This window comes from Macrobrachium rosenbergii, chromosome 28 (assembly GCF_040412425.1).
Source record: "Macrobrachium rosenbergii isolate ZJJX-2024 chromosome 28, ASM4041242v1, whole genome shotgun sequence".
Lineage (NCBI taxonomy): Eukaryota > Metazoa > Arthropoda > Malacostraca > Decapoda > Palaemonidae > Macrobrachium > Macrobrachium rosenbergii.
In genome coordinates, this window is record NC_089768.1 from 3093211 (window position 1) to 3117122 (window position 23912).

Sequence of the window (23912 nt, forward strand, 5' to 3'; positions counted from 1 at the left end):
ACACGCTGTGAGCAACGACTGACATATTTGACAGCTTTGCCCTTGCCCCTCTCTTCAAAGATTTCATAAAAGATTGGGAAATGATATTTTGTAATTACAGCTATATTATTATTATCATTATTATATTTAATCTAATTAATATTTGAAAATTAGTACTTATTATTAGGCAAATCATTTATTTATCATACAAAACAAATAAACGTATACATGTAGCCATAAAAATTCTCTCATCTCAGTAAGAGATGAGAGAATTTTATGGTTACATATATATGTTTATTTGTTTTGCATGATAAATAAATGATTTACCTAACAATAAGTACTAATTTTCAAATATTAATAATAAGAATATAACTGTAATTACAAAATTTATACATTTCTATAGTAAATTATGTGATATTTTAAACAAACAAATATCATTTCCCGATCTTTTGTGAAACTTTGATGAGAGGGGCGAGGGGCAAAACTGTCAAATATGTTAATTGTTCCCCACAGGTTGTGTCAAAGGATTTCTATGTAATATCTCTCTTTCTTTCTTTCTTTTTCCTTTTTTCTTCATAAATCATGAATTTCCATCTTTTGATATCTAACGTAAGAGTAACTTTCTCTCTCACGTTATTCTCTCTGTCTCCATCATAATTCATAAACAATTTAAATTGATATTTCAAGTACGGACAATCTCTCTAGTGTTATTCTCTCTGTAATAACTGATAAATAATTTCACTCTCTCAAATAAGGACAACTCTTATCTCTCTCACTCTCTCTCTCTCCTCTTTCAAGGATTTGCAAATGTTGCATGTCTGTGAAAAAATTGCTTATGACAATTAGTTAGGTTCCAATGAAAAGTTTGAGTGTCTGTGAATTCACACAACTCGAATCGTGTAAGACTGAGGTATTACTGTATATAGACAATATATCAAAAATTTAGGTTTAAATGTAACACTAGTATTACATCTGCAACACTGTCTGTCCTAAATCAGTAATTTCTGTACAGTATGGTATTTAGTATAATTAGTTAATCTACATAAATATTTGCCTCTCAATTTAGTCATTTACATCGTACAAAGTAGAATTTAAGTTCGTAAAAAAAGTTTTTTTATATTGCTCATGTAACCTCAGGGAATTAGCTGCACAGGGTCTATTCAGCATTAATTCTGTGAACATAATGTTTCTAAATATAAATTCTTTTGTTTTAGATGGTTAAAGTTAAATATATACTTATTTCTTTCAAGTAATGTATGAAAGTATTCATATTTTTCCATTAGGTCAGTGACCATATTGATATGTAGTCTATTTTTGTATTTAGTAATATTTTTTGTACTTGATTTACTTATTAAAAGCTAAACTTTCATTCTATGTGCTTAATTTCTTCCTTCTTTCATATAGGTGCAATCTACATGAAGCTGAAAGCTTCGCGTCTCCACTAGGCCTGGTGCGTCTCCATGAGGTTATGGGCATAATGCAGACCCACCGAATTTATCGCTTAATAACTCACAGCCTATTAATGATAATCCAATTCAGATTGAAACATATGAAATACAATAATTTACGAATAAATCAAGACATGGAACTTGAAAAAAGATGGAAAAACAAAAGAACTATAATCGATGAAAGAAAAAATCCACGCAAAATGTGTCTCCATTGGGCCCTTACCATATATATATATATATATATATATATATATATATATATATATATATATATATATATATATGTATATATATATATATATACACAGTAAACCCCTGTAATCGCGGTCTCACCTGTTCGCGGATTTCTCTATGGAACATATATACACATTATTCGCGGAAAATTCGCCCATTCGTGTTATTTTTCACTGAGAAATATTCAACAATTACTGTATTTTCATATAATTTTCATGACTAAATGCACTTTTTGTGATAAAACTATTAAAATACTCAGGTATAAGCATTTTATAGGTTTTTTTTTTTGTTTTTGAACTATCAAAATACACAGTTCTAAGTGTTTTTAGAGAGGTTTTAAGTATTCTTGGGGGTGTGTGATACGCATCCCCTGTGAATACGGGGGGTTTACTGTGTGTGTGTGTATATAAATATATTCAGGCAGTCCCCGGTTTACGATGGGGGTTCCATTCCTATGCCGTGTTGTAAGCCGAAAAATCGAAAATTGTCAAAAATCCTAAGAAAACCTTATTTTTAATGCTTTGGGTGTATTGAAAACGATGTAACCTGCATTTTTATTGAGTTTTTCATCAAAAAACCTCCAAAATTTTATTATTCTGCCGTTTCGTAGCCATATTTCTTCCATCGGATCAGCGTCGTAACCCCCGGTACATGCGTTGTAAACCGGGAAATCATTTCTGATGAATATATTTGAAAAGCGCCGTAAGCCAGACCCATCGTAATATATATTTATATGTATATATATATATATATATATATATATATATATATATATATATATATATATATATATATATATATATATATATATATATAATACATATATACATACAGTAGAACCCGGTCCTCGACTGTACTAGAACTCGACATAATCGGATTTCAACACGAAATTTTGAGTGAATTTTGCATCGGAGCTCAAACAACAAACCGGAACCCGACCCGATGAATCATATGATGTTTTAGAAAAAACAGTTTCGGGCAGCTACCGCTAGTTAGCGTTGTTGGTGGCGTTCTTCCCATGCTTATTTAAAAACATTTAAAGCTCACACATGCTGCTGCTGCTGTTGAAAAACAAGCCAGATTATCACATTAAATTAATAATACAGTATTTATAAGCCTAATTACTGTATGTCTGTTATCATAAAATTAAGAAAAATTTTGTAAATTACGTCCGAACTCGGCAGCTTGTGGCAGAAGCTGCCGAGTTCGTAATTTACAAAATTTTTCTTAATTTTATGATAACAGACTTACAGTAATTCGGCTTATAAATACTGTATTATTAATTTAATGTGATAATCTGGCTTGTTTTTCAATGTTATCATTATTAACAACAGTTTTCAAGTGTACCCATTGCAGTACATTCTGGTAGTGCCTATAGGCTACCTAGCCTAGCCTATGGCACTCGGTCTATCATCGGTAATACGGCCGCATTGGTCATACGCCAATTTTTTTGATACAGTATGCATTTAAAAATGTAAAAAGTGCTTCTGATATGGTAAGTTATTTGACTCTGAACTTATTTAATTGTAATCTGTGTAAAGTTTTGTATAAAAAGGCAAGGTTGTGGTAATGACTGGTGGTCAGGAATGGATTAATCCATTTTCAGTTATTTCTTATGGGAGAAATTAACTCAGAATTCGACAAAATCGAATCTCGACACTTCTTCTGGAACGAATTAGCGTCGAGGACCGAGGTTCTACTGTATATATATATATATATGTGTGTGTGTGTGTGTGTGTATATATATACAGTATATATATATATATATATATATATATATATATATATATATATATATGTATACATATATATATATATATATATATATATATATATATATATATATATATATATATATATATATATATAAAATATATATATATATATATTATATATATGTATGTATATTGTCAAAATCACAGTTGACACCCCTGCAATGAACACAGTAGTCATGTCAATCAAATGAAAGTGAATATAGCCCATTTTGGCAGCTGCTTACTTTGCAAACTCACCCTCTATTACTAGAATCCATCATATTCCAAAACAAAATTCAAAAGAAAATCAAAGACAAACCACATATCAGTAACCAAAATCGGATACCACTTTTACTCCCCAGAAACACCAGTTGATTACATGGGTGACAGAAGGGTACTGCCTGCGATCTGGTGTTTATACCAATAGGTCCCCTGGTAGAGGATGGAGGAAGTACTAGATGGATATGGACCAGTATTTACAGGAAACAGGAAAACTTTAAATTTTCTTATCTGTCATGCCTTTGCTGGTGCAAAAGGTAAAGCTATATCATGGAGAGGTAAGCTTCATTTCAAAGAAAGATCAATTTAAAAGTGATATTTTACTTCACTCAACATGAAAATGACAAAAATTTTATTAAGCCCTTACGTACTGTCATTCCAATCAGTGTGCACTCATCTTCAAGCACCTTAGTAAGGCTGTGGTTTATACTTACTATATTTACAAAATGTTTAACAGACTCAAACGTCAAGCTCCCCTTAACTCCTAGGTTAGATGCAGATGCATTAAAAATGCAGCTGCAAACTATGTTGCATGTGATAACGCCATGGTTTGGCTAAATGTTTTAGTAACATTGATCCCACTCGAGGATTTTAAAAACTTTCCTGGAATTCCAACAGACCAAGTCACTGACACCACCGATTTTGTTGATTAACGTAACTTAAACAACACTTGTTTCTCAAATAAACATATTTAGAACAACACATGGTGGGCCATATGCTGTATGCTGAAAACTGAAAAACAACCTTGGCTTCTTTCGAAAACTTACTCCTTTAAGAGTAAGAAGCACATTATCCGAAAACTTAAGTCATTTATAAGACCAGGTCTTCTGACTCACTGGTCTGGTTAAACTACCTAATAAAAAAAGTCATTTATATAAATATCTAATAATAAAAAACTCTTTATAATAAAGAAGTGATGGGCTGTAAAAAGCAATGGTTTTTGTCTATAAAACAAATTTTACATTACATTTGTATGTTTATTCATGGCCATGAAAATTATGATTTTTACTCAAACACCGCTGGACAGAAGTTTTAAAAGACCTGACAGTCAGCTTAAAAAGAGGAGGAGGAGAGATAAAACACTGGAATCATACCCAAGTACATTTTCCATCACACATATACAGTACACAGTACACACACACACACACACAGACACAATTTATGAGAATAATTCTATTAGTATAGCTGAGAAAATACACTAAATGGTTAATCTTGAAAAATGAGAACTCTCGACAGGAAAGCAACAGACACTCGATCATACCGGCTACGACGTGAATAGCTCCTGCTGCTTCCACTATAACCATTACGTGGAGAGCCACTTCTAGATCGATGACGGCGCGGTGTGCGTGAGCGTGACCTGTAACATAGTGATAAGCGACAGTCTTATTATTTGGAGAAAGCAAGAAAGGAAATGTAAAAATACAGCTGATACCAGCAATTATCTACTACACATTGGTTAACAAGCTCTAGTTGGTGAGGCAAATATGCCTTTTTTTTTTCTTGTATTAATAGTACTGTAGTGTGGGACATGTATTACCTAAAAGAATCTTAGCTTCCCTGATTTCTCCCGTTCCACTTGCCAATTTGAGATGCTACATTTGATGTAGTAAGCCTACATTGCAACTGCTGCTAAAACATGTGATCATCTTCATTCCAATCTATATCATTTGGTACATTACATTCTCTTCATTCTTCACATCCAATTCTTTTTTCTAATCTTGAATCGACCTTTTCTTTCTTGGATTAGAAGTCTTCTTTCTCTGATAAAAGTAAGTTTCAAATCAAACACCTGATACAATAATTATTTCAGGGGATTCAAAATGGTAAAATAACAGGAACATCTGACACAACCTGTTTACTTTCCTACTTTACAATTCCAACAAATTCTTCAAGATAAATTACTTTAGCAAATTACTTCAATAAAAGTTCAGTCCAAATTTTTCCCCAGTCCACAAGTTCTGTTAACAATAAAAAACTTTCAAAGTTTATGTAACATGGAAAAGCTAGAAATCAGTGGCAGAATGAATATTTCTACAAAAAATAAAATTCAGTCACCCACACTGATCCCAGTTTCAAAATAGATTTTTCAATTTCACAATCTGCTAAAATAAAGAGAAAATACAAACAATATGGTTTTATATTTAAAAATTTTATATTACTTCAGAATTGAAAAAAAACATTCTGAGGAGCCAATTCATCTCATGAAACCAACCATGAGTAATAAGCACTGCAAAGTTGTACTTGAGTGTGAGCCATAATTAAAACTCATTTTTTTAACAATGCTATGGACCTGAAAGGTAGATACTAGCTGAGCCCAAGTTTCTACTGTAGAATCTTGAAGATCAGTTATTATCTTGGGGGAAAAAAAGGCATACATAAAATGTCATTAATAAGGCAAATTCATCACTACACACATCAGTTTTTAATAATGAAAGCAGTCTTCCTGGTTAAAATTAAGAATGTGGAGACTCAAATCTCGAAAGTTTGAATCTGGAAGTGGTTGCAAACTTATGACAGTGGTTATGGGGAACAGAGTTGACAGGTACTGTACAAGCAAAAGTTGACCAAAACTTCAGTAACTAATCTAAATACTAAAGTTACTTCAACTAGAGATTTTGGCTGAAAATTTGACATCTATTTTACTGAATCAGCTGAGTTCTCCAATAGGAATATGTCTGATCTACCTAAACAGTTGGAGTTAGTGCTACAACATGAGTGAGTTGCATCTTTACAAAACTGTGTACATCTGCAATTTGACCCCTGAAAAATAAAAATCCTTAGTTTGTACTACACAAAATAATCCAGTAAGCTCACTAACCATATTCAGATGCTAAAATTAAAGCTACAAAAGCTTGCCTGTTTAGACCTGTTAGCATGGACTCTTTGTTGTTAGGGTAACTGAATCATCAAATGCATCTTGTAAAATGTGGTTTTTTTATGCCTATGCTTAAACAAGTAAACAAAAACCTTGATAAAACAAACTCAAAATAAGTATGAATGCTTCTCAGCACTAAACTTAGAAAATGTTTCTGCAGTGCTATCTTTTTCTCTTTCATCTGAATGAATTTGTAATTATTACTGCAAATTTTATATTTAACCCTTACAGGCACGGCTAAATATACATTAATAAAAGCCCAAGACTGGGCAAACTTTTAGGTAGGCCAATTTAAAAAAACCATCAATGAAAAGAGGGTGATATGCAAATGCATATAGTATGATGAAAAAATTATAAAAAATTTTCTGTACCTTCCACAGGAAATTGAAAGTGAAAACTTCCAATACTAGGGACAATTGTAAAAATACCAGCTAATTCAAATGTTATTCATGTTCTTTCTAATATTTCTTATTGTACTTTGAAAAATTACAATTGCAGCTGACATATCATAAAAGATAAGAAATAAAACCAGCAACAATTATTTATGGACAATTATATATGAGAATGTACTGGGGCAGGAGATGTAGTACCTTCCCCTTTGAAATTGAGAGAGTACTCTTCCCCATATTATTGAGCTGAGGTGTGCTTGTTGCCATAAGAGTTGATATAAGTCATTTATGGCCCATTCAAGTGATTTGAACGTTTTCCCACAAGGGATTAATAATGGACACCATATTCATGATATACATACATGGGATGATTATGATAACTTTTTATTTGCAGGCCTTAAACAGGAGGCTTCATCTGAAAGATATGCAACATGGAAAATTCACTGACTATACTCATCCATAAAAAATTTAATTTCTTTTCTTTAAGAATGACTTTAAATTTATAACAAAACGATTCTTGATTAACAATTTATAACGTACATAAAGACTCTATGAAGCATAATTCTTGAAACATTAAAACCAATATATAAAGCAAGTTAATTATTCATATATAAACACAATGCATACAAGATGATGGTAAAAGTGACTGTAAAAAAAATCGATGTCCTTGCAATTATACAATTCCTGACTGATGACAACTTGAGCACAATTTTGTTCATTTCAATGTAAAGTGATAACTTCGCTAAAATGTTAAGTAATATACGTGTTACATGACACATAATCATATACAGTATATAACTTCTGAATGATATCGTGTCGACAATTTGGATAGTATAACTCTGCTTATCACCTTGGCAATCACTACTACCAAATTTATATCTTCATTTATTCAAGATATTCAGATCACAGATTTTTTCATGATTTCCTAAATGAGGAATGCTGTGAAATGAGATACTGATTAAATGAGGAGTGTGTGTAAAACAAAATATTTACAATACCATTTTGAGTGCTATGATTGTTGGTAGTGGTAAAATGAACTATTTCCATATCTGCTGATCTAGCTTTAAGCATAACAGCAACTGTTTTACTCAGTTAATCTTTGCAAGTTCCTTTCTATTTAGATACTAATAACGACAATATATGCAGTCCTGTATGCAACGAAAATAATAAGGAATGTACAAGTATATGCAGGTACAAAAAATTATTTAAAAAAATGTACTGTATACACATGACTTTGTGTATATTTGCTGATTTTGCACTAAGCAAGTAGCTACTATTACTTACTCAGAATCTGGTATCGTCACATTAAAAATCTAATTAACTTTTTGTTCAAGTCTTTGTGGTTTTATGTATGTGCAGGGCTTATAAAAGATATATAATAATTTCATTTTGATGGCAAATACAATTTATGTATCCTTACATCATCCGAAACACATCATAAGCTACTGTGCTTCGGCAGTCATTTATCCCATGATGAAACCCTGTCTCTTCTTTCCCTGCATCTTCTCCCACTTCTATGTGGGGTCAATGCTTCTGACAACTTTCCTCTATGTGGTTCAATCATACATATCATCCTCTGGCAGTTGTTTGTCTCTCAGATCTTCTTTAACAACATTCATCGACCTCTGCATTGGTTTTCCTCTCGCTCTCTTACCCAGCACCTCCATCTGCATCACTCTCCTCCCTAGGTATGTCTCCTCCCTTCTCATCACACAGTTATACAACTGCAGTTTTCTTTCCTGGACCCTATTTAATACTTCTACCACTTTAGTAGTTCCCCTTATTCTTTCATTCTTGATTCTATCCATTTTTGTTGCTCCACACAGCCATCTCAGCATTTTTCATCTCTACCCATCCACTTCTCTTGTGCTCGTTTTACCAGCCATGTTTCAGTTCCATATATCAATGCTGGTCTTACTACTGTCATACAAATTCTTCCTTTAACCTTTCTGTTGATTATGCACTCACACAAGACACCTGACATCTTTCTCCAATATTTCCATCCAGTCCACACTTTGTTATTTCTACATCCAAATTTCCATAACCAGCTACTGTTGAACCAAGATACAGTCAAACCTCAATTTTCATATACCCTAGTTTTTGTACGATTCGGTTTTCATCAACTTTTTTTGCCTACATTTTGTCCCACTTTCCGTACACCCACTCAGTTATCATACAGTTGAAAATGCTCCGTCCCAAACTCGTCTGCCTGACCACCTCTCACAAAGCATCCCAAGCGTTTGTAACCGCGTGTTTATCTGAGACATTTCACAATAATCCATTAGTTTTTGTGCATTTTGATGGAGTGCAACTGCTAAACAAGCCACCATGGGGCCAAAGAAAGTTCTGAGTGCCAACCCTTCGATAAAGAAGACAAGAAACACGATTAAATTCAAGAAAGAACTCATAGCAAAGTTTAAAAGTGGAGTACGCTTGGCTGATCTCACCAGGATGTATGGGAAGCCCGTATTAACGATCACTTCCATCCTGGCAAAGAAAAAAGAAATCAAGGAAGCTGATGTTGCAAAAGGGCACTGTTTTGTACATATTTACAAATTCCAGTATTTTTTTTGGCAAAAGTTCTATATGCTGAGTCTTGATGCTTCTTATATGCGTGCAGAAGTCTTTTTGACTGCAATAACCACTTTACAGTAAAGCCCCGTACTCACGTTCTCACGATTCGCGGACTCACGTAGTTGCGGATTTCTCTGTGGAACGTATCTACCCACCATTCGCGGAAAATTTGCCCATTCGCGGTATTTTTCACTGAGAAATATTCTCTAATTACTGTATTTTCATATCATTTTCATGACTAAATGCACTTATTGTGATAAAATTAAAATACTCATGGATAAGCATTTTTTGATGGGTTTTCTCGTGTTTAAACTATTAAAATAGGCAGTTCTAAGTGTTTTTAGAGGGGTTTTAAGTATTCGCGGATTTTAGCTATTCGCAGGGGGGTGCGGTACGCATACCCCGGGAATACGGGGGGTTTACTGTAATTTACTTTTTTAATATAAAGAAAAGATGAGTAACATAATACAATACTGGATTAGAATAGTTTTTGTTTTTATTTTTGGGGATGTCTTTACTTCTAGGACTGTACTATGTTTTTCATTTACCTTATTCTGACATGTATTTTCTAGGCTTAGCGTCTTAATATTAATCTATTGAATTACATCTCTGAAAGCGACTGTATTTTTTGAGCCTGTAGTTATATGCACTGTAATGTATTCTGTTATTTTCATATTAGCCCTATTATTACTATAATTTTTTTTATACACAGGCAGTCCCTGGTTATTGGTGATCCGGTTTTTCAACGCTTGTCTAGTGACAAAAATCAGCAAGTTTCGATAAGCTGATTTCCGATTTTCGGCACTTTTTGATGCCGATAAGTGCCAAAAATTGCCGATTTTCTGTTATCGGCGATTTTCGCTTATCATCACACTGTCGGAACAGAACTCCGCCGATAACTGGGGACTGACTGTAGTGACCTCTTCTACATTTGACAGCTGTGCTTTGCTTGTGTTATTAGTGTGGGCATTAAATTATTAGTTTATTCATTGTTTTGCAATGATCCCATATAGCTGACAAAGCCCCCCAAGTCAGGCCAATCATGTACTTATGTCCTCCCTTGACAGAAGCCCCTGCCTTCTTTGCAGTAGCTGTCGCATTCGGGTGTTTGTGGTGTATTACCTGCAAGATGTCTATTGACCACTGGTTCACTATTACCAGAAGAGGACATACAGCACATAGGGAGAGACAGTCATGAAGTTCTGCTGTGGACATGTCAGCCTCCTTCACTTTGGAGTCTACTTTGTTGATGTCTCAGACTGGTTCTTGACCTCACTTTTCAACCATTCTACCTACAACTACCAACTACCAAAAATGGGCCTGATACTCTACCTGTGTGCTTGACTCCTGCCTTGCCTGCTGACTGGTCTACCTGTTCAACTTCCTCTCTATCTACAGCCAATCCAGCAAATGTAACCAAAACAGATAAGGATCTAATCAAGAGTTGGTTGCCTCTAAAGAACCTGCCACAATTTGAAGACATTCCATCCTGGCTCTGGTTGCTGACAATTACTGCCTTCTTACTTTAAACACTGACCATCATTCAGGAGATCTATCCTCAGCCTCTTTAAGGATCACTGACCTTTGCCTGGTTCTTGCTTTTCAATGGTCATATCCGTGAGCACGAAGTTACCAATGACATCAGAATCATGACCCTCACCATTCCAAGTACTTCCTCCATGTTACATAATAACAGTTCCTGTGACCACTCCTGCAGTCAAGAATGACTGGGCTCATGCAGACAGCAACTGTAGAAAAAGTAGTGAACGTGATCATTTTTTACCTACTAAGTCCAACTGTTACTTATACTATTCTACAAATCACATAGGAAGAAACCTAGCGGTGAGGGAGGTGATCCTTTGTTGGACTGCAAGTCCTTAACATGGGTCACCTCCCAAGGAGAAGCAGAAGCCAAGCTCTTTTGTTGAGAAGAGATTGTAACATGCCAGTGATAAACTGTGCATACTTTGGTCTCATCAAGGAGAAAGAGGCAGGAAATGTCACTCTGAATTATCTTTGTGCAGTGACCCTTGAGGGGGAGCCAGCTGATCTCTGATTGTCCATGGCCAAGATTCCAATTTTCTGTAAGTTGTTCACTTATACCAAAGACTCCTACCATGTCAGCAAAGAAGGCATATTTTACTTTGTTTGAGGAATGCATGTTGCTCACTGAGCATTCTGGTATTGATGATCATGAAACAATCAAGACTTTATATGACAATTTCCTTTTAAGGAGTCCTTAACTGGGTTTGTGATATCTTCCAGCTGTAGTGGCCAAAAAACTCAAAGTGGAACTTCAGCCTTAGAACTTGGGAATGATAGCAGCAAAGACAACTCTGCAACTAAGTTCAACCTACCTCTGACCCAGGATATCTTAGACACTGTTGCTGACATGATGCTAAGATAGAGAAACAAGGAACCAGCAAAGGGTATGACTGATCCATTGCCACCCTTACTTGCTTCCACTGCTGGAAAAGCAGCTGTCTGCTTACAATTAAAATCTGTTCTTTGTAAGCTCGACATCCCTCAACTACAGAGGTGATAGCAAAGCTGTCTCCATACCCAATGACCTCGAGTCATTGTGAGCTATTAGTTTGTTGCTTAACCCTTAAACGCCTACTGGACGTATCATACGTCGACTAAAATTGTCTGTTGGGTGCCAAGTGGACGTACCGTACGTCGACTACAAAAAATTTCAACCTTCGGTCAACTTTAACTCGATCGAAATGGTCGAAAAACGCAATTGTAAGCTAAAACTCTTACATTCTAGTAATATTCAATCATTTACCTTCATTTTGCAATAAATTGGAAGTCTCTAGCACAATATTTCGATTTATGGTGAATTTTTTAAAAAAACATTTTCCTTACATCCACGCAGTAACTCTGCCGAACATCTCAGAAATTCTTTCGTCAAGTTGTCGTAATATTTGCACCATTTTATATTAGTCGTTACATAAGGTTTTATATATGAAATTGTGCACAATTTCATGTACAATACAACAAAAAATAGCCCATGGTTGCAGCTTTTATCAGTTTTGAAATATTTTTATATAAATCACGATAAATAGAAAAAATTCAACTTTCGGTCAACTTTAACTTGACCGAAATGGTCGAAAACTGCAATTGTAAGCTAAAACACTTACAGTCTAGTAATATTCAATCAATTAGCTTCATTTTTCAACAAACGGGAAGTCTCTAGCACAATATTTTGATTTATGGTGAATTTTTGAAAAAAAATTTTTCTACGTCTGTGCGTTAAGAATTCATGCATCATTTTGTAATAATATTTTCATTGTGTTGCTTTGATCGTTTTACAATTTGTTATATATCAAAATCATTGCAATTTAGTGTACAATACAAAGAAAAACAAAATAACCCGTTAGCTTTAACCGTTTTGCTCACAGCGCGATTTGTATAAAATTATATATGAAAAAATTTTTTTGTGCTGTCATATATTTTAATATTTATATATGATAATGATATTTTTTTTTCATTTCTGATGGTCGCATACTAAACTTCAGGCAATGACAAAAAAAAAAATGAGCCAAAAATGAACTCTTAATCTTAAAAACTAAGCGTGCTGTGATTTTTTGGAAAAAGCTTTTTTTCCGCTTCGTCGCTAACTCCCGAACGCCGCCGGCATATGGGAGACGTTTTTGTAAATAGAGGCTCAGCGTTTAAGGGTTAATAAGTAGGCCTAATTACCAGGTGAAATCACAAAGACCAGAAGGATAATGCTTACAGTCAGTAGCAAGTCCATTTTGCACTTGAGAATGGCTGCCTATCTTTTGGTAAACACCCTTATGAAAAAGTGACATAGCAACCAACGAGCTCTTCAATCTTTCGTCTCACTATCTGCTACGGATCTTTAATCCCTGCATGCTGCGCTAAAATATACATTAAGAACACCCCTAGACCAGGAAAACTTTAAGATTGGCCAATTTAAAAAAAAAACACATCAATGGAAAGAGGAAGATATGCAAATGCACGATATAAGAAAAAAAATTGTAAAAATTTTTGTACCTTCCATGCGAAGTTGAAAGTGAATATTTCTAACCCTGTGCAGGGCCTCTTTTCCAAGACACTAGCAAAAACATGTTAATTTTAGCAAGTTATACTGTATGTGCTTTTTCTAATAGTTTTTCTTATTCTACATAATATCAGAACAGATAAGAACTAAAATCAGTAAAGATTCTCCAGTATATTTATGGTAAAATATTTACAAGATGTACTGAGATGGGGAGGTGCAGTGAGTTATACATGATCTTTCTAACATTTCTCTGTACTTTATTTTGCAAAATTACAATGACAGCTTACATACTACTGTAAAAGATAAGAACTAAAACCAACAGTAATCCCTCAGTATATCTATGGACAAATATATGCAAAATGTCCTGGGATGGGGAGATGTAGTCATTCCCCCATGAACTCTCAAGTCACTAATCTCCCAGTATACTAATTTGAGGTGTTAGTGTTGCCATAAGAATTGCCCTAAGTCATTTATAGCCCATTCAAGTGATTTGAAAATTTTTCCTAAAAATTCTTTCAAATTGTACGGCGCAAAATATAAATTCTCACTTGAACCAGGCTGGATCAAAAGGCAAGAACTATTATTATGCCTCACACGATCATGCCCGGACACAAAGGGTTAAGTCTCTGATCCTCTGGGCCCATTCCCACTCCCAAACTGCAGGTTTTGAAAGCCCCTGAAGCAGCAGCACATCATGTTTTCAACAACAAATAACACCTATAAGACAATCCCAATGGACAGTGCAGTCTATTCCAAACTTTAGGCAACAAAAGATGTCAGGAACATCTTCGGGGAGATTTTATCCTTCTACAGTATCAAATGGTTGATTCGGCAAGAAAGCAGTCACTTTTTCAGCCCATGAAAGGGGAAGGCCTTCGGTGAAGTTCCCTGGCAAGAAAGTACAAAATAGTGTGGCTGGTAATACAACTGGTGGGATTGTGGCAATTTGTGGCAACAGATCAGAGCTGAGAGTACCAGATGTCATCAGACAGTCATTGATTCTCTCAAACAAGAGGTGCTACTAGTCTTTGGGATATAAGCATTGGCTCAGATAAGTTCAAGGGTTTGAACGTTGAGGGGAGGTCAATGATTCTGAAACAAGTGATTGAGGAGGTGCACGATGGATTCTTTGGTTTTTCTAGTAGTCTGTAGTGTCCATCAATCACTGACCTTATCACAAAGGAGTCTGCGCAAAAATTTCCTTAAAGATGGTGAAAATCCTGCAGCAAGGAAGACTGTTTAGCACCACTGGACTTCAAAAATGCAAATTTTCATGTCCCTACTCACCTGCATAAATGGATTACCTTTGCTTGACTTTGAACAGAATGAATTCCAGTTTCAAGTTGTGTTTCTGCCTGGCAAAAACTCCACAGGTATTACCTAAAGACATTGACACTAGTGGCAACAGGGACATATCATATCAGTATAAAAGTAGAAATACCCTGACAACTGGCTGGTGATGGTTGCAACAGCAGTAAAACTGAGACAACACCTAACAAAAATCAAGTGTGCCAAACTTTCAGACTCCAATATCAACTGGGATAAGTCAGACCCGAAACCTTTAATAACAGCTATAAATCTGGGTACAGTACTGTCATCAGCATGGTTCAACCAACAAAGGACAGGATTAGAATGTCATCCTTTGATTCAGGAGCTCTGGCAAAGTCCAAATCCTCCAGCCAATTAGTGGCAAGCTCTGATTAAATACTTCTTGTCACTGGAGAAACTGCTCCACATAGCCATTTACATCAGCATTTGATTCATCTACTTTTGAGGTTGTGGTCAAAAGTAACTACTGGAGGATAATCCATTTGTATCCTTGGAGAATGTCCTGAAGGTGTCAAGGTAGGGCATCAATCACCAGTTACCATGAGTGCATGTGGTTCCTCTCCCTTCTTGGGAAATGTTCACGTCTACAGATGTATCAAGTCAAGGTTGGGGCATATACCTATCAAGCAACAAGATCTTAGACATCACATGAATTTCCCTAAGTTGAGGCTGTCTCCTTAGGCCTCAAAACATTTGCACAATTCTTGGCAGGAAGACCAGTCAAGAGTGATGACAATGAAGTCACTAACAGTAACATACTAAAAAGTCTGGGTAGCAATCTCTCACTGTACAGGCAGTCCCCGGTTACCAACGGAGTTCCATTCCGACAGCGTGACGATAAGCGAAAATTACTGATAACTGAAAATTGGCAATTTTCTGTGCTTATCAGCTCCAATAACCGGAGATCAGCACCTCTATTATGTATGTACTGGCATAATACTTGATTATTGCCACTGATAAAAGGAAATCAGCGTTTTCCGGCTCCGTAAATTGCCAATTTTCGTCGCTAGATGTGCTGTAAAATTGGATCACCGATAACTGGGAACTACCTGTACTGTTCAACTCTGCTTGAACCAGCAAGCTGGAGGACAGATGCGATGTTACATTCCATGGGTGACCTCCAACTGACATTTACACACTTCACTCCTTAGTTTACTTAGTTGGAAGAGACAAAAATAACATTTTTGTGATAAAGTTTTATATATACTTACCAAGTAATTACATAGCCATGAGCTTTCTACCTATGGCAGCCTAAAAATTCAAAATTCGTGGTAGCGCTAGCATTTGTTTTGATGTATGTGCATGCCCCGCCCACTATCAGGGGACTGGGAGGAACAACTTAGCTGAGAGCTTCAATTCGTTTTTGCCCTCAAGGCCACTTTATCATAAAAATGTCATTTATATGTAAGTAATTCACCAGGTAATTACATGGCTGATTCCACATTGAAAGGAGGCGGGATCTATGGACATATTCTAAACCAAAACATTGAACAAGGTAATGACTTTGACACAGAACAATTTGAGACAATGCTTGCTGTTTCCTTACCTGCCAAGATAGCAACTGCATATAATTACTACCTCTGGCTGATGCTCCTCTTGACTTGTAATGGCCGTGGCTGTATAGCCCAGAGTGACCCCTACATAAGCGGGAATTTTGCAGTGAGGGGAGTACCCCTGTGACTAGCAAAGTTAAAAAGAGATGCCCTTGCCCCGGGCGAAGACCAGAATAAACCAGCAATGCTGTCACCTACACCATAATAAAAAAGACCACCCACCCTCACCACTAAAAACTGGCGGGCAATCCTGGTACTAAGTACCCCCAGGCTTCCCATGAACTCAACACCTTACATCAAAGTGAGGAATAGTAGAGTGACAGAAGGCTCCCTATGCTCCCTCTACCAACACCATGCCAGCCATGGATAAAGGTCCTAAAGCACTGCACTAAGCAGTTTCCACATCACTGAGGTAGGGAGAGGTGAAGGCTGACTTGCACTCCAAAAGGTAGATTGGAGAATACTCGACACAGACATATTGTGTTGGAAAGCCAAATAGGTAGCAATGGCCCTGACCTCATGGGATTTCACCTTAATGATTGGTAAAACATCTTAATTAATCTGGGAGTGAGACTCAGAAATCAAGCTTCTCAAAAAGAAGGAAAGAGCATTCTTTGCAAAAGAATGAGAAAGGTTCCTCACAGAGCACCAGAGGTTGTTTGACGGCCCTCTGATCTTCTCTGTCCTTTGAAGGTAATACCTAAGGGCTCTTACTGGGCAGAGAAGTCTCTCTTCTTCCGGCTCGAGGATGTCCATTAAGATTTTAATGGTGAATGAACGGGGCCATGGATTAGAAGGGTCCTCATTCTTAGGGAGGAATCCAAGAGAGAAGGAGCAAATTGCATCCCCTTGAGAAAAGCCAACTCTCTTATCAATAGCTTTGAGCTCGTTAATCTGTTTGGCCGTCGCCAAAGCCACAAGGAAGAGGGACTTCTTGGTCAGGTGCCTAAGAGAGGCGGAGCCATTTTAAAACTACGTCCAAATTCCAAGAGACAATGTCCGACTTCTCTTACCTAACAGAATCGAAGGACTTGATTAGGTCATTTAGGTCTTGGTCACAGGACAGATCTAGACTCTAGACCTCTGTGTTTGAACACTGAACCGATCATAGACCTATACCCCTTGATGGTGGAGGTCGTTACCTTCCTGGAGGACCTCAGGTTGAGCAAGAAGTCAGCTACCTGACTTATAGAAGTCTCAGAAAAAGAGATATTATGGCAGCTGCACCATCTGAAAACTATCCATTTGGACCGGTAGAGCTTGCTAGAAGAAGGTCGTCTGCATCCAGGAACAGCTTGAGCAGCCTGTCTCGAAAACCCCTTCATTCTGATGAGGCACCTGACAGTCTGAAGCCTGTCAGGGCCAGAGCGGACAACCCTTGATGGTACCTGAGGAAGTGGGGTTGTTTTAGCAGCAACCGCTTTTGAGGCAGGAGCCTCAGGAAGTCTATGATCAGACTCAATGGGTCCGGGAACCATTCCTTTCTTGGCCAAAAAAGAGCAACTAGGGTCATCGAGACCTCTTGGTGGGATAAAAACTTGTTACCACTTCCTTGATCATACCGAAGGGAGAGAAGGCATAGACATCGAGACCTGTCCATTCCAGGAGCATGGCGTCCATAGCCCATGCGAGAGGGTCCGGGACAGGGGAACAAAAGCGAAGAAGACGTTGGTTCATCGATGTCACAAACAGATCTATGGCTGGTGTGCCCCACTACCTCCATAGATTGCTGCAGACAAGACGATCCAAGGTCCAGTCTGTCGGAGGAACCTCTTTGAGCCGACTCATTTCATCTCCTACGATGTTCAGCCTCCCATAGATAAAGCGAGTCACAATCGAAACCTTGTTCTGCTCCGCCCAGAGAAGGAACTCTTTCGCCGACTTGTAAAGAGAAAAAGATTGGGTGTCTCCTTGTTTTCGAATAGACGACAAAGCTGTCATGTTGTGGGCATGGACTGCAACTGTTCTGCAGTGAACTAGGGCTGAGAAGGACAGGAGACCCAGGTGAATGGCCTTCAGCTCTTTTACGTTGATGTGGGAGTTCCTCATGTCTTCTGACCACGTCCCCGACACTTTGTGATCTGAGGTGTCGGAGTAGAAGTCTAGGTCAGGGTTCAATGGAAGAAGAGGCTTCTCCTCCTTAAGTCTTTCTTCGCACAACCACCATTGAAGATCCTGCTTGACCTCCGGCGTGATGGGGAAGACGAAGGAGTCCAGGGGAGTCTTCCTGCTCCAGTTCACTTTTAGAAATAATTGCAGTGGCCTCATGTGCAACCTTCCCAACCTGATGAATTGTTCCACTGAGGCAAGAATCCCCAAGAGGCTTATCCATTGCCCTGCTGAGCAGGATTGAAAAGGCAGGAACTTTCAGACAATTTGAAGACAGGAGGCGACTTTTCTGGGGGAGAGAGAAGCTCGAGTATGGATCATGTGTGTTGATCAGGATGCCTAACTGGTGCATCAGGGGAAGAGTTCTCATTAAGTCCTCCGCGCATTTCTCTCTCTCGGAGACCTGAGAAGCCGGTCGTCCAAATAGAGGCATATATTTATGCCTAGGAGATGCAGCCACCTGCTCCAAGGAGCAAGAATCTGAATAAAAACCTGTGGGGCCGTGGACAGGCCAAAGCACAAGGCCTGAAACTGGAGACCCTGCCCTGGAAGGCAAATTGAAGAACCTTTCTGGAGTTTGGGTGTATGGGGACATGAAAGTAAGCATCTTACATGTCCAGGTGACCATCCAGTCACCCTGTTGGATGGATGGTATGACTGAGTGATTTGTCTCCATACGAAACTTCGTTTTCACAACGAACTAATTCAGGCCACTGACGTCCAGGACAGGCCTCCAGCCCCGCGATGATTTGGGGACCACGAAGTGCTGGTTGTAAAATCCCTCTGAATTGTGATCCTTGACCACCTCTACTGCTCCTTTGTGTAGAAGAGAGCTAACCTCCAGAAAAAATGGCCACAAACTTCTCCGAATCTGTCAAGTAAGCTGGCAAGACGATTGGTAACTTGGTTAAAGGGGGCCTCTCTTTGAAAGGAATGTAGTAGCCTTCTCTCAACACCTTGACTACCAAGGTTCCGCACCTCTGTGGCTCCATTCCTTCCAAAAGAGGCGAAGTCTTGCTCTTACCGGGGCATGAAGGACTACGATCTCATTTCCTGGTTGCTGGTTCAAAGGTGAATTTCTTGATGGACCTTGAGGGAGGACATAGATTGGTGCGAGGCCTTGGTTGGGTCTTCTGTTTTCCTCCGTGAAAGGGCTGAGGTTGAAGCGGAGAAAGAGGTCTTGCAGTAATAAAAGAGGAGTTTACTGCAAGAGGAGTCTCTCGGCCATTTGACAGATTGAGCTAGAAGTTCGTTGGTTGACTTTTTCCGTAAAGCCAACAGAATCTCCCTGATGACATCTTGAGGAAACAGGTGGGACTTGTCCAGAGGAGAGAACATGAGTGTCACTCATGAGTGTCGACTTCTGGGTAGTGGTAACCCCTTTTGCAGTGAATGAACACCACAACTCTCTTTTCTTAAAGATACATAAGGAGAAGAGGCAAGCAAGCTTAGCAGAGCCATCTCTCACAGCTTTATTGGCACATGATAAAATGCCTAACCAATCGGCTGCAAAATCTTCTGCCAAGACTGGGCAACCCTCAATCTTCCTGGCTAATTCACCAATAGTCCAGTCGAGGAAGCTGCAAACTTCTAACACTTTAAAAATATTCCTGGTCAAGTGGTCTAGCTCGGGCTAGGAGAACATGATTTTGGCCATGGAAAAAGCAGACCTACAAGTAGCATCAACCAGGCCAGAGAAGCCACCTTGGGAGGAGGCAGAAACTCCCAGAGACGGAGCTTCCCTAGTGGTGCAAAAGTGGTACCTCATCTTCACTAGTCTACACAGAGGAAAAGCAAGGGTGGCCTTGCCATGTTCCCTCCTTGAGGCCAACCAGGCTTCCACTCCTTGGAGCTCCTTCTTCGCTGAAGAGGTAAGAACCAACTCAAGGAGGGCATGGTCCGCCGGGAGTTTCCTCATGAGGAAAGTCGAAGCAGGAGAAACTGGGGCACCAGGAGCGAAAAAGCCAGAAAGTTGTCAAAGAAGTATTTCAGCAAGGCAGAGTAAGCCGAAGAAGGAGTGGAGTCTTGCCCTGCATCCTCCTTGTCTTAAGAAACGGGTGACAACGACTTATCCTTAGACTTAGAGACCACTGGAGTTTTCTTAAAAAACTCGTAAGATCATTCAAGTGATGCTGAATAGGGGCAAGCAAAGGGCCTTCCTGCACCGACGAGTGCGACTTAGGAAGGGGAAAGGCCGGCGCTGAGCCAGCGTCAAATGACTGGGAGGAGAAGGGAGCTCGGGAGCAAGACGGAGCTTTGCCAAAGATGACAGGTTCTTGAGTGAATCTTCCTGGAGCTTTGGAGCCAAAAAGGGGCAGTCAAAGTATGAAATCGACTCAGGACTTTCCCCAGCAGACCGCAAAGGGCTGTAAGTTAAGGCTGGCCTCCTTGGACCTCTTGGTTGGCGGAGGGGAGTTGTCCGCACTGGCGGTATGCCTCTTCAGCGGGCGCGAAGAGACCAGGTAGTGCCCTTGACGCTTCTTGCCAGGACTGGAATCTTCTGAATCAGATGGCAGACGATGGGCACTAATAGAGACACCTTTCCAGCAGCGCTCTGTCGCAGCCTGGGAACGGGCAACAGGCTCAATAGAGGGACAACAATCTGTGGGCAAACCCCACCGGCCTCCCTTGGACCTCCAGTATGTCTTCTCTCCAGTAAGGGGGAGCGGGACAGGGACCTTCGTCTAGGAGCACTAGTGGGAAGGGCAGCCACCTTCTCAACACACTCACTCTGCACTGCACCAACACTTTTCACACTGCATTTTTCAACAAAGGCCTTAAAGGAGGACCCCAACTCCATCACTGCAACCTTCCTTTTCCTATCCTTATTAAATATGTCCAGCTGGGACTGCTAGACCTTCGATTTTTTACTGTCCCAGTCATGACATTCAATGTAAGTACTGTACAGTAAAATCCCCGTATTCGCGGGGGATGCGTACCACACACCCCCTGCGAACAGCTAAAATCCACGAATACTGAGAACCCTTCTAAAAATACTTAGAACTGCCTATTTTGATAGTTAAGAAAAAAAAAATGCTTATACGGGTATTATCCTACTGACGATGGGGTTAGGTTTAAAAAACCCATTGTTTGTTCGAAAAAAACATCTCTCGAATATAGCCTAGCCTACACTAAGGTATTCAGTGCCATGTATACAAATACTGTAGCCTAGCCTACACTATAAAGTATACTCTATACATACACGGTATAGTAATTACTAATATCAGCTAATTCTGGAGGTTCACGCAGTGACTTATGATAATTCAATACAAAGAGAAATTGAATAACAAACAAGAATTAGCTTAGCCTACACTATGGTATATTGTATACATATACAGTAGCCTAGCTTACATTATACTGTACTCTAAATTCACATTATGCATCTTTTCCATGGATCTTTTAAAATGTTACGCTTTAATTCACTGTATCCCATAATATTGTATATATTATATTGCTTTTGCATTACAAATTGGGATCATAGCGATCAAAGTTTTGGTTTGGAAATCAATTACATGGTAAGTTTATTTCGCCGCATTGAACTCAGTTCAGAGCGCTTTTCTTACTTCTAGTTGGCGTAAATGAATCTCTACATACTTTATTTATGTGGGGCAAGGTTATTTTTCATTATACAAAGTGTTTTCAAGTCGAAATAAAACTTAAATACCTCTCATTGTGAAATTAACTTCGCTATTTGTTTCGTTAATAGATGACGTTGGCTGTTCGGCGGCATGTTTGTTGTGTAAATAAAAAAATCAAGATTCCGTTCGCTATTTTCACTTGATTTCATCATAATACGAGCTTTACGTAGTCACCGTTTATCGGCATAAAAATAGCAGTAATATGTGTTCTTTCATGCCCAGTAGTTGTGATTAAAATACTTTCTCTCCAATTTTAATTACGGTCGAGTTTCATCCATGTTGCCGATGCACAATAATTTATAGTCATTAGCAGCTTGCTTGAACATCGTTTTCTCAGCTTAAGCTACAATTTGCACTTAAATTTAGCAGTATATTTCCTTGCCAATCTTTTATCCACACCAAATAAGGGTACAATTTAAAAAATATATCAGTCCTATTCTACTTAATGTCATTTGTAATATAACTACAGTAACTGTTTACTACCATATGATGGTTGAAATACAAGCAAAACGGCTGTTGTTATCAGATTCAGTTGCAAGGAGAACAACAGCTTCTCGTTTGGTTGTTTATGGCTGTACGCATTTACGCAAGAGTATAATGTTATTATCAATACTTCTATCATTCTCTTTTACTTTTTTAACTAAAAGATGGGAAAAAGAGATGGAGGAATTACGCTGCGGCCTGCGCCTACGGGAAATTTAAAAATATATTCTAAATATTGTTGTATTGGTATCAATTCCTTACCCCATTGCAAAATATAATTATTGTAGGGCGAATTATCTTAACTTGAGCACTACTTGGGTACCCGAGTATTTTAATAGTTTTATCACAAAAATTGCATTTAGTCATGAAAATACAGTAATCAGTGAATATTTCTCAGTGAAAAATACCGTGAATTGGCGAATTTTCAGCGAATAATGCATATATATGTTCCACGGAGAAATCCGCAAATAGGTGAGTCGCGAATTGCGATACCACGAATACGGGGGGTTTACTGTATTGTCCTTACTGCAATCCTGCCCCCTACATTTAACACACTTCGTATGGGAATCATTACAAGACTTCGTTACTCTAGTCTTACCCTCAGAGCAAAATCTAATGCTTGAAGAGCTAGAATCAGACATCTTGAAAACCTGATATAATTAATGGTAACGAGAGCTAACCAATAGCTAAGGCTTGATGGCTACAACGAATAAAGAGTACTTCATCAAGAAACTCAAAAAACATCCAAACAACAATGAAGAAGATTAAAGGAAAAGCCACCAATGTTAATCAGGAGCCGGCAGAAAACGAATTGAGACTCTCTGCTAAGTTGTTCCTCCAGGTCCCGTCCCCAATAGTGGGCGGGGCATGTAACTACACCAAAACAAATGCTAGCACTACGGCAAATTTTGAATTTTTAGGCTGCCATAGGCAAAAAGCTCATAGCTATGTAATTACTTGGTAAGTTACTTGTATAAGAAATTAGGATAATTAACATGAAATGTGTGATGAACCAAAAGTTGAGTCACAATGTTTCAGTAATAAGAAGCAATAATGATATTAAGTAAATTTCTTGCAATTATAGAAAAACAAGACCCTAATACATTCATTTTTTTTATGTTTATAGCATACTATCACATGGCCTTTCCAAATACCAAGCAATTATGTTGATAAAGAAAAGCAGCAGCATCCATTACAACACTTCTATGTTCTTGAGAATGAAGACTGGCTAAGCTCAG

At 38.1% G+C, this 23912-nt stretch overlaps 1 protein-coding gene across 2 annotated transcripts in view; it reads right to left on the reverse strand.

Annotated features, from left to right (window-relative positions):
* LOC136853977 (transformer-2 protein homolog alpha-like) overlaps nucleotides 1-23912 on the reverse strand; it is a 176819-nt gene that overhangs the window by 66878 nt on the left and 86029 nt on the right. For both annotated transcript variants that reach the window (XM_067129898.1, XM_067129899.1), the window contains exon 3: nucleotides 4956-5051. In XM_067129898.1, the coding sequence (XP_066985999.1) occupies nucleotides 4956-5051 (96 nt within the window). The remainder of the gene's footprint in view (nucleotides 1-4955; nucleotides 5052-23912) is intronic.